Raw genomic sequence first — 12,320 nt, forward strand, 5'->3', positions numbered from 1 at the left:
CATCAGGATGTTCCTCTTGTGACCAGAGTTTACCTATTGAATCCATGAAGCCCACACAGAGCTTCAACATATGACTACTCACTGCAGCCACATGCTCGGCTACATCTGTAAGTGCTGTGACACTATAGTCCCACCTGCACTTGTGTTTAGACAGGGGTTATCTCTATGGAAAGATGTAAACGGAGCACAGCCCACAGAAAGATGAAGCTATTGCTTATTAGCTGCAAACTTTCAAAGCAAACAGTACTTATCTACAACCTTGTCTTTCAGGTTTGAAGGCAGAGAGAAACTGACAGATTACCTGGTAATTATTTTGGTTTTGTGACAGCCTCAGTTGACTTGAAGATGTAAAATGAGGAGAAAAGTTACTTCTTGATGGGTTACCACTGTTATATAACGTACTGGATGTTGTATGTAAGGAGGTCCGTGCAGGCAAGTGGTAGTCTCTGTTATGATACAGAACATTGTCAGGCACGTCCCTGGTGTTCACCATTTGTGAACTACAGCTCATGTTTCTTCCTGGCCCAGACAAGGCCGCACTTTGGTTCTCTACTCGAACAGAACTGCTGCTTTCACAGTATCTTGAATAGCTTTGTATTTGTGCTCCCATGGACGCTAGCTCTTCTTCTCTAGCATACTCATCATCCACATCTCCAGTTTCCATTGCAATGGACAGACAGCTGCCCTCCACTGAGCAACGCTTCTGCATCGCGCTCCCTCCCATGATTCGCTGAGGTTGGTCTGTAACCGCCAGAGAAAACACTTCACGGATTTCCAGGTTTTGTGTGCTACAAGCAGGGTCCCTGGAATTAGCCCTTTGGCCAGGGGGCACATGTGACACGAGAGGCGCGTGTTCCATTTTTTGTAGCCGTTGACATCCCACAGGTTCAGCTTTACAGGGTCTGTGGCAGATCATGGGTTTCTGAGGTAACACCAACTCTGCAGTCTGGACTGAGGAACCACCATAGCTTTTTTTAGTGTGACTATATATGGAGTTCGCAGAATTCAGTACGCTTGTTTGCCTAGATAAAATAATAGTCTTTTCCCCTACTAATAGGGAAGCATTTTTACAATGTGGTACTTGTCGTCCTATAGGGATGTGGTGCTGCTGCTGAAACTCTGTATCACTTTTTCCCGGTAGCCGTGGAATGGAGGTTTTATGGATTTCTGCCATAGAAACATTTGTCTGTTTGGTGGATCCTTGCCTACCGGATGAACTAGCAGGACTGTATATACCAGTAACTATCACATCGTTATTAGAAGAGGTCCAAGAAGACTTCTGGCTTTGGGATCGAGCAATATTTACCACATTTCTAACAGCTGCTTCTGGAGGTACTGAAGGAGTAGTAGCGACAGTCCCTTGGGGAGTGCTGCCAGATTCTACAGCACTCTTGCTGCTCATCTTCCTCCGCTTATTGCCAACCCACGTCTGCAAACAACAAACAACGACAACACACAAAACAAAGCATTAAATACACAGAAAAATCAGGTAATTCCATTTTTAAGCAGATCTGATGAAATGTTAAGTGTTCAAGTTAACGACCTAAGTCTACAAATACGTAAATCATTTACCGATTATGGAGAGACTGAACAACACAGGGTGGAAATCCATAACTGTCATGCTTGGGATTCATACACTAATACACATGAGAACTCCAGTCTCAATTCCAAAGCTCCAGTTTCTCATAAATCCTGAAACTATATCATGCCTCCTGTCCTCGAGTTACTCTTAAGATTTATTTAATTGACATCCCTGTGACTAATTCCCCCCAATTTACGTTTTTAATATTTAGTATTTCAGGATGCAGAACCATCGCTGAGGTATATAACTGAACTTTTGCAACCAAGTAACTGAGAGATATGACCTTTAAAGCTGCCCTGAAGAGAAAGTGCCAATTCTTGAATTTAGATGAGACGAAGAAAAAGAAGAACTCTGTCAGACAATTACAAAACAATTTTGTGAAGTATTTAGACCTACGGACTAAGTTCTCCTCTTTCAGCTGCACAAATCAAGATCTGATGTCAAACCCCACTTTTCAAAGACACAAATAGACCAGATTAGGACTACTGGGATTAGATTCCAACAGAAGTTTGCTATTATGGATGTTCCCAGAAGTGAAAATGACAGTATATGCTTTTGTGTAAAAGCAGAGGAAAAAAAAGAAAAAATGCCAGTACTACAGCAGTTGTGCACAGGTTAAAGCATACTGCTGCTTTAAACACACAGGAAAGCCTGTCCTGCAAGTAACACACTAAGATACAGCTAAAATAACTGAAGGGGAAGTATTAATTTCAGTATTTGAAGAAAAAGAGTTAATCTGGTGGAAACATCAGCTCTAACACGGGAAGCATAAGCACCACCCAACTCTTCCTGGCAGTTTTCATGATCAGAGAGACAAGGCCTGCTCAGTTCTTTCACCATGGTATGTCTGTACTGAACATGAGGACCTAAGTGAACAGGATGCACGTGCCAAAGAACAAAAAATAAGCTCTTGCATCTGCTTAAGCTGGTTATGAAAAAGATCAGATACACATATAGAGATACAAAGATAGTGTTTTCTGTACCACTCCGGATATCATCTGCTACACACCTAAAACTAAACCAAAACAAGAGCTCAACATCCAGCAACCCAAATCAGTTGATTTAATCAATGAACTTTCTGACCTTACAACAAGCAAACTGCACTGAGGACCTGTCTTGGGTTCCCACCTCATCACAGGAAAGAAGGGAAGACCTGCTAAGGAAGTAAACACATTTCTCTACAGGAAAATACACATCCCTGCCATACAGAAGTATGCTTAAGTCTCCATTCCATTCTACCCATTTTTGTTGTCAAATTTTTATAAATGTCTACTTTGAGGCAGGATCTATTGCATGCAATCAAGTCTGTTACTAGTGATATTTTTTTTTCTTCTCAAAAGCAAGTTTAAATACACAAATTATAGCTCCAGGTCTCAAGCTTCTTTCCTTTATTACACAAAACAAATTTAGACAACCAAATTTTTTTCTGATTTCTGCTCAGTCTGTAAACTTTCAAGAAAGAAATTATAATTAGAGACACTGCAAATTTTGGGCCAGGAAAAGAGATTTCAGCCCCAGCCTTTCTAACCATGTAATACTAAAATCTGGAGTTTTTCTCATGGTTTTCCTGAAAAGATTTTCATTCAAAAAAATCCAAATAACTTACTAGCAGTACTATTCACTTGGGATTAAAGTACAGTTTCATTAGGCAGCCCAAACCAGATGTGCAACACCTAAGGAGTCCCATTCTCCTGTGCACATCCCCAGTGTCTTGCTGCCACCATTTAAGCAAAAGCACACACCTGAATGATCAACAAGTATAACTCTTCAAAAGGTATAAAACTGACTTGTGGGGAAAAAAAAAAAAAAAAGAAGAACAAACACTTTGATGAGGTTAGCAAATTTAACTGGGTTACTCTGAAACTGAGTAAATGCAAGAGATGATCAGCACAAGAAGAAAGACAGAAAGAAGAGAGAAAGGAAGTGATACAAAACCTCCCATTTTCAGCACTGTGAGATATTACCCCAGAGAAGAGTTATGTGAAACTACACTCTTGGACTGAAAAGGCAACTCCACGTTGTTACTAGTTTGATGGTCATGGTATTAATTTGGGATGTGACAGAGCAGCCATTAAATACAAAATATCCTAAGAAAAGGGACATGAATCTTTGTTTCAATCAAGCTCCCCAACTGGTAAGTTTGGGGAGCACTTTCACTAACACTGGACACATTACTGAAATTCTTAACTTCTATTTAGGATGAGAAGAAGTTCCCAGAAGAAAGCAAAAATCCAAATGCTAAGAACTTCACCTGGGATTTAAGACCCTGATTTTACATTCCCAGTTTGAATCAGGCAGAGCTGGAACTTCAGACTGTCCTGCAATCCATATACACACCACAGCGGGAACTGTACTTGGCCATTAGTTTCACTCTACATCTGAATATCAAATCATAAATAGGACTTTTATTTTTTCCAACCCAGCTCAAGATTGAAAAACTGGTTGTAGTTCTATGGCACAAGGCTATAGAAATCCTGATTTGGTGAAAGAATATATTCATAGAGTTATGACATTTGAATTATAAATCACATTTAGGGAATTCATGTTCCTATTACAGTCATATCTGCAAGTGCCAGCTGCAACTCAAGTATCATTTTGCTAGACATTGTGCAAAGAAGTACTAATCTCTGCTCAAGAGTTTTATAGGAAAATGAAAGGAAAAAAGAAGAAAGAAAAAAGGGAGGAATTAGGAGAGGCAAAAAGGAGGAGTGTAAAGAAGAAAAAGGTAAGGTCTTAGAAAAATCTGACAAATGCTGGGTCTGTTTCCATTGCACTTCTGAGGTCAGGAGAAAGTAAGTATTGCAACTGAGTGCTCAGTAAGGAAAGAAAACTGAAGGAAAAAGGTCATGATACATTATCGCAGTAAAGGAAAGGGAAATATGAAGATGGAGAGTGAATGAAGACTGCAAGTAGAAGAGAGACTGGCTGCCTCCTCTAGGGCCTTCAATCAGAATAAAAATAGAAACCGAGGCTCTGACTGCATCATCAGCATCCAGATTCCTGTTACATCTGTCTGTCTGTTCCAGGGAGTCTGAATTTCTGGCTGACTTTCAGGACTTCCTGCCACCTAGAGCTGAGGAAGGAAGTTTTAATATTTCCAGAGTATTTTGAGGAAGGGGAATCCTGGTAAGATCAGGGAGCAGAAGGGGTCATTATTGTCAATATATCACTGGTATACCATTTTAAAAAAAAAAACCCTAGGCTAGTCTTACTTCTTCCTCTTCAGTGTCCAGTGTTGCAGCAACTCCTGGTAGCTACATTACCATTGTTATTTTTTCAGCTAATGCTTCATGATTTCTATTTCTGCTCCGAGACAACAGCCATTTTGTTGTCTAATGTTTCACAAAGGGATTATTATTTCCCTTCCCATGGAATTCATAGACTTTGGAAGAGCTCCTGTTCACACTAGTGACATTCTTTTTTAATAAGAAAAGAATGTACTCACTTTAAATAACCATGAGGGAGCACAATATTTACGATTGTGATATGGAATATAAGTGAGACAAGAGTGTCAAAAGAAATCTTTCCACCATTATTCCCCCAAATACATTAGGTTATAGCAATTTGTTTAACTTAAGAATAGCTTCCTAAAACCAGGACCTTTCTTTGGTACAATACATTGCACAAGGTTTCCAATTGGCAATTTAATAAAAAACAAACAAACAAACAAAAAACCCCAAACCAAAACACCACCAACAAAAGACAAACAAGCAAAAAACCCAAACCAAACAAACATCAGTCACTCCCTGTGCAATCCAAGCCCCTGCTAAAAACAGCAATCATGTGAAGACATTTCAGTGAAAACAAACTATAAACAGGCTCACTGGATAAAAATGAACAAGTCACGTAAGTGTACTGAAGTCTGATTTAAGACAAATATGAAGTAAGAGGCTCCAGTCCTCTACACAGATTTTACACAGAGAAATGAATGTGTGCAAGTTTAACATACAAATTTGGAAGGCCTCAGTACTTACCCTGACTACACTGAAGTCCAGTTTTGTTTCTTGTGCACACTGTAATATGAGCTGAAAGCAATTTTTACTTTGATTTGTCATTCCATTTTCATAATAACGCTGTAATATCCTTTGTTGTTCTACAGTAAATACAGAACGCAGATTCATCTAAAAATAAAAGAAGATACTCTGAAAATTTGTGTAAAAACTGTAATACTTGTAGAATGCACACGCTCTCATTTATATTTCTTGTGATAAGGCTAAGTGCTGACTTGTTTTCTTTATGGAGTACTTTACCAACACTTTTACTTACTTTCCAAAAAACCCTGTTACAGTCAGCAATAATGATTCCTTCGTGAGGGACTCAAGTTGAACAGGTGAGCTACATGTTTGGAACAACACTGACAGCCTTTCATAAATAAATATCACATTGCATTGCTAGGTCCAAGAGCCTCTATTTTCAGACAAAGTTTCTCCCTTAAAACAGAAAAAGGCATTAGGCAAAACAGAATAACACCAGCGGCTCCAACAGTATCAGCAGGTTTGCTTCCCCTGCCCTGCCAAGAAAAGAGACAAAATTTGAGATAAAGCAAAGGTGACTGTTTGGCATGAGTAAAGTTTCCACAGTCTCTGAGTTCAGCAAATCCTGCACTCCCTTATGGCTGGTCATGCTACTCCTCTGCTGTGTCAGCACCAGCGCTTCCCAGCTGCAAAGTCAAGGATCAAGGATCAGGACTGAAGACAAATTCAGGGAAGAAAAAACAAAAAGAGAGAAGGGTTTTAGGGCGTTCTGGTCATCCAGCCCCCTGTGATGTTAGTGCACTAATATTAACACGGAGGGACCACTCAAATCCCAGCCTGTGTCTAGAAAGGTTCAAGCTACTGTGAAACTGTATCCTGAGGCTCTAAATCAGGGTGGCTTGGAACAGGCAGACAGCTGAATGTTACCAAGTACAGAACAGACTCCCTAATCACAAACTGAAGTTTTACGCTCCTGTTATTTGCTCTATGCAGGCAAATATAATCCTCTGGTTATACGTAAGAAAAGAGCCCCAGCACCACAGGATTCCAAGAACGGGGCCTTATTTTGTCCCAAACAGGAGGCTGCCAGATGAGACAAGCCAAGTGCTGGCCAGAAAAAACCTGCAAACTTTGTGTCTTGGAAAGAAAAAAAGTGACCAGCCACAAGTGATTTTTATCACTTTCAGCACATGTATCAAAATAACGCAGAACAAACTAAAGAATGAGAAGCCACACCATCACCTTGCAGGAAAATAAAACAAACAGGAGAACCCTTTGTAGCTACAAAGCTTTTAGTTGTTGTGTTTGGAAATTTCTGATGGAAAGAAGAGCAGCAATATATTTAACCTTTGCAAAAGAACTGCTTCGAGTTCAGAGCAAATAAAATTAAGACCTCAAAAGCATGAGCAGACACCCAACTCCTTTCACATTATCATAATCAAGATCATTATCCTACGTAGCGGTAACAGATATCAGACTTCAACAGGCCTCTATGAAGGAAAAGCACCATACACAACAGGACAACATCCAATTTCAGACTCCCTACCCAAATCCACTCACTCACCACCTACTCATGTCACCAAACTCTCTTCTCTTCATCCCATCGTGATCAGGAAACTCGCTGAAGTAGAGTGAAGATGAATATCCAGAATTTGGAGTACAATGCTTGTAGGCCAGAGCTCTCACTTCGGAGTTTACTTTCCTCCATACGTCAATAGACGATAGAAAAATCACTAACTATCCAGTTGTAAAGATTACAGTTTTCAATAATACTTAAAACAGAAGATGACTTTTCAACCACATTTTAAACTCTCTTCCTAATTCTTATTTACCCTCTCACTCCAGTGCATTTGTAAACGCAGCACTACCAGCTGCATTACAAATCAGGCTTTGCCCAGGTTGTACCTCCCCCAGAACATGTGTTCAGTCAAAGTCAGAGCTGGGCAAAGGAGACTCTTGCTCTGAATACTCTGCTATTTAAAGAAATTTATAGCAAGCAACAGAGGAGACAATTATTAGCCCATTAACAAATCAATAAAGTTAATAAAAATCTACTTCATGAAATTAAGAACAGGCTTCAGATCACCCATGTGGATATGCATGACAATGCAGCCACCAGCTGATTTATGCTACTCTTAGAAGAATCACAAAATCAACACGTGTTCTTCTCCTCCTGCACAACTGGCAGGATCCAGCTTACACTATTGTGCCTACTGTTCTTTCAGTACCAGTGGTCCTGTTTTATTTAGTTGAAATCAGTTCCCACAAATGACCTCATCAGAAATAGTTATGAACCTTCTATCTTTCCAGATCCAGATGATGCCCATGATCCAATAGCTTCAGCATTTCTATACACAGGCTCAGCAAAAAGCAGCATGCTCTCCAAACAGCTCATCAACTGCAGTAAAGACTCCTCCAATTGCAAGATAATTTTCACTTGATCTTCAGATAACCTCATATGCATTGCATGAGAGACTTGGCCTAGCTAAGCTCAAGAGAGGTCATGGTCTGGCTGAATAAACATCTCATTTTTGCATTTTTTTTTAATCACTTGTAAACTACACTTGCCAACCAAAACACTTGTAAGATGCTTTAGTAACTTCTACCTTGAAGTCCAGTCAAGTGCACCTCAGATATTCTTGCATTTTCTCTAATACGGGAGATCCCTGGTGCTCAGTGGAAATACATACAAATCAGAGAACTTACAAAGTGCTGACATTACTAAGTGTTACTACTGCTATTAGTATCAAGTGAATCAGTAGGTCATATACTTCCATAGTGGACTCAGTATTATGCAGAACAATCACAGTACTTTCAAAGGAAATAAACTCCTTTTTCCCAACTTTTGTACCTACAAAGCAGTCTAGTTTCTTCAGGATTTCTCACCTTTGTCTTGAATCTCAGACTCCAAGTTAGAAAAGGACATGGATTTTTATCATAATTTCATTTTGATCTTGACTTGCCAAGCTCAGAAAACATGCATTTAAGCTTTTGGTAAGCCAGGTGTCCAGCTGGTTGGCAACACATTGGCACTGAAAAGAGAGTTTGTCACAAAAACAAACTCTGTGAAATCTATTAAATTCAGGCAAAGCAATATGCAAACTGAAATACCATGAACAAGTCTTTTTTTCACTTCAATAAAAGATAGGGGTGGCAAAGCAGTATTTTTAAGGATTCAATACCTGCCTGTTCTGACAATAAATAAGGTAGTTTTGGCCAAGTACGTGACTTTCTAGGCAACAGTGCAGAGAACAATCTATGACAAATGAAAAAGCAGTACTTCCTACAACCGTGCTGTGTGTCCTAGGCCAACTAACATCATTCAACTTTCCATTTAGGCAGCCTCCTACTCCTCAGCCTTTTGTAAACCCATCAAGACAGAGGTGGTGTTCCTCATTCCCTTTCTAAACTGAATATAAAAAAAAATAAAAAAATAAAAAAATCACAGTAGCAGAAAAACCCCTTTGCTGTGTGTGGTGGTCCAGGAGATATAAATGTAGTCTAAGTGCAAAGTCAGGGGCTGGGGACACACGAGAGATGGAGTCTGGGAAGCGATGAGAACGAAGGCAGGAACTCCATGCCCTTCAGTTTCTGCGCATGAGCCTCACGAAAGACAATCGCACCAACACACTGTGACCTGTCACGCTGGCTCCTCCTCAGACGAGATGAAGATTCTTCTTACAGATCAGCTTCTTCAGACTTCTTTAGCTGGTTGACCAGCTTTTTCCACAGTATCCATCTTCCTTCCCCTGCTGTGGCAGGAGCAAGCACAAGTGGAGAGGGGAGAACAAGGAAGAACTAAAGCCGAGTTTGCTCCTCACATAGAATATTTGCTTCATGAAACAGGTACTTGATGTAAGACTTATTCCATGGGTTTGCCTGAAATGCCCAGTCCTTCCACTCCAGTTACTTTATTCAACTTCCAAAATTAACAATCTCTCCAGGGAGACCTGGTAAAGCCCAGAGATGTATTTTGAGAAACTAATGAAAACAACTTGGTGTCGAGGAGCACCACAAAAGAAAGAACAACAATAAGAAAATAGGAATAATGCTGTGTCAGTGAATTTATGTAAAAGGAAAATAAATTCAAGGGTTACTTAGCTGTTCTGCATTGACTACTTGAAACACCTGGAGGCAAAAAAAAGACAAAAAAAGCAGCACAAGAACGAAAAAAAAAATTCTGTGGTCTAAATTCTGCCTGTAGTGTACAGCATTATAGCCTTAGTGTCAAAATGACTCTAAATATTTAAGATCGCTGAACCAAGTAAACGTACTTGTAAGGTGATTCTTTAGAGCATACTACATTAATACTAATTAATCTAAAAATAGGAAATAAAAATGATACTCTTCTCCATTTAAGCAGTAACAGAAAACAGTCTTGTATGTGAAATTATAATTAATAAAAAAGAAAATTCGCTCAGAGTACAAGCCACCGCAAAGTAACTAATTGTAGCAATCTTTACAGGATAAACCACTATAAAACTGGCAGGGATTAACACACAGTGATAAAGGGAAGAAGCAGTTCCTGAGAGGCGGGTTTTTTTAGACTCAGCACCAAACAAGCACTTGTTTGGAAAAAAGTTACTTTATAAAAGTCTGTAAGCCTATTACTGTTTTAGCCTATCCATCCATAACAGATACAATATGAAAATCAGCACACTCCTCAATTTGTTTCATTTCCCTCCACAGATCCCCATTAGCACAACTTTAAAAAAAACTCTGTGCCAACATTAACCTGAGACAAAACTGTAACTAAAATTAGATACCGTATACATGAACAAAAACCAGACTGCAGCCGTGAGGCTACTACTAGAGCTTTAGAAACCTGAACTGTATCAGTGATCACCTAATTCACTTGCCATGTCCCAAATGCTCATGATTTTTTGCACACTCCAAATGGAAAGAGAACAACCCACCAGCCTCCAACTTATACACCTTGTGTGGAGACACTGGATGTATATAAAGCAACAATGTTTAATAATTTGAATTTGTAGGTTACTGCCTCCTTCCTACACAGGCCAAAATAGTTACAACTACACGACTGTCAGTGTAATACACAGACCAGCTTGTAAAACTACTTTTAAATATCTGTGACTCACAGCGCAGTTGCTTCCTTCTCCACTGCGTACAGCATTTGTAACATTGTATTACAGTTCTACCTATAAAATTCAGCCCTTCATTAGGGACAAATTAGACAGCTCTCAGTAACTTAATAACATAACCTATGACCACAACCCTGCAAGCTTATGCAACCCATCCTGTTTTACTCATGTAACTGACACTTCTGACTTCAGCTGGATTAGCCACATGTTTTAACTTAAGTATGTACACAAGCATTTGTAAGACCTACGTCAGAAAAAAGGAAAGGAGTACTAAAATGCAGTTTTACTCTGAAAACGTAACCTGCTTCAAAACTCCAGTTAGGAGGATAGAGAAGTACTTTTGGTTAGTTACATGTGATCTTACTTAGAATATCAGAAGCCCCATGCTAACCCAATACAGGGGAACAGGGTTGGGGTTTCTTGCTGTTCCCTGGAATGGGGCAACCTCACGTGCAACACAAGAATGTCCAGAAGCGAGACCTCTCCTGGCACCACCAACTTCCCACAAACTGCACAGCCAGCATGCTTCTTCCTCCTCATTCCCTTTCAAATACTTGAGAACTAAAATGTGACAGGAAAAGGACACCCCATTCAAGTGCCACCATGACTGGCTGTGTTTGGCACTGAAATAGGGCCAACACGACCTTTGAGAGGTATAAGTCCTGCCGGGAAACAAGGTTTGAACCGTTGTGTAACAACCCCCTACTGCTGTGCCTGTGTGGGGCCCGCAGGCCTCACACCATGAGGCAGCGACAAGCTTTCCTCTTACCCCTCCCCAGCTGCCCCCTCAAAGCCTTCAACTCCACCAGCCCGGCCTCAAGCCCTACCCCTGCACTGACCCGGGGGCAAGGAGGGGCTCACAGCTCAAGGAAGAGGAAACGGGAGATAAAACCCCCCCGGTGACCGGCCCGGCCCCGCGGGGACGCCCCGGCACTGCCGCCTCAGCCGCCGTGCGGAGCACGCGCAGCAGCGCGCACGCGCTCTCTCTAGCGGGCCCCCGCCCGAACCCGCTCACGCGGCGGCGGCGGCAAGCGCAGGCGCAGTGCGGCCGAACCGGCGCAAGCGCTCGCGGCCCCGCTCCCCCCACCTCCCCAACGGCGCACCGTACGCATGCGCACAGCGCCTGCCTGTGCGGGGCCCCCCGGGGAAGCGCAGTGCGCATGCGCGCCCGAGGCGGCTCGGCAGCCGTGAGCCCGCGCGGCCGCCCTCCCCCACCGCCGGGCCGCCGGTCCTGGGGCATCATCATCACCACCATCATCATCATCATCACCATCATCACCATCATCATCACCACCCTCCTCCCCCCCGCCCGCCTTGCCCCCCGCGGCCGGGGACCCAGCCGACCCCCTCCCGGGACCACTGATGCCCGCCCCCGCGCGGCGCGCCGGGCTTGCCGGGCTTACCGTGCTGTGCGGGGCTGGCGCGGGGGGCTCGGGGCTCCGGATTCAGCCGGTTTCGGCTGGGTCGGTCCCGGCGTCACACAATGAAATCAGCGCCTCCGATCATTAATTCTCATCATGATCGTGACGTCAGCGCAGACAGCGGCCAATGGCAGCTTGAGATCAGCGCCGGCCGGGACAGAGCTCGCCCCCGCCCCCCAGCCCGGGGGGGCGCGCGCTGCGGGCAGCGCGGGCCGAGGGGCCGCGCCGGGGAGCGGCCGCT

The 12,320-nt window shown here is 42.4% G+C and overlaps 1 protein-coding gene across 9 annotated transcripts in view; it reads right to left on the reverse strand.

Annotated features, from left to right (window-relative positions):
- The window catches only part of HDX (highly divergent homeobox), a 46,354-nt gene extending 34,160 nt beyond the window's left edge, over positions 1-12,194 (reverse strand). For 3 of the 9 annotated variants that reach the window (XM_071813466.1, XM_065846430.2, XM_065846432.2), the window contains exons 1-3: positions 12,062-12,194; positions 5,557-5,703; positions 302-1,429 (exon numbers count right to left, since the gene is read on the reverse strand). In XM_071813466.1, the coding sequence (XP_071669567.1) occupies positions 302-1,429; positions 5,557-5,703 (1,275 nt within the window). In that variant the 5' untranslated portion in view covers positions 12,062-12,194. Of the gene's footprint in view, positions 1-301; positions 1,430-5,556; positions 5,704-5,848; positions 6,106-8,442; positions 8,589-11,497; positions 11,617-12,061 lie in introns of those variants that run through there. The other 6 variants (XM_071813465.1, XM_065846424.2, XM_071813464.1 and 3 more) reach the window with 5 other exon arrangements.
- Between the last annotated feature and the right edge of the window lie 126 nt (positions 12,195-12,320).

Source organism: Patagioenas fasciata, chromosome 11 (assembly GCF_037038585.1).
Source record: "Patagioenas fasciata isolate bPatFas1 chromosome 11, bPatFas1.hap1, whole genome shotgun sequence".
NCBI lineage: Eukaryota > Metazoa > Chordata > Aves > Columbiformes > Columbidae > Patagioenas > Patagioenas fasciata.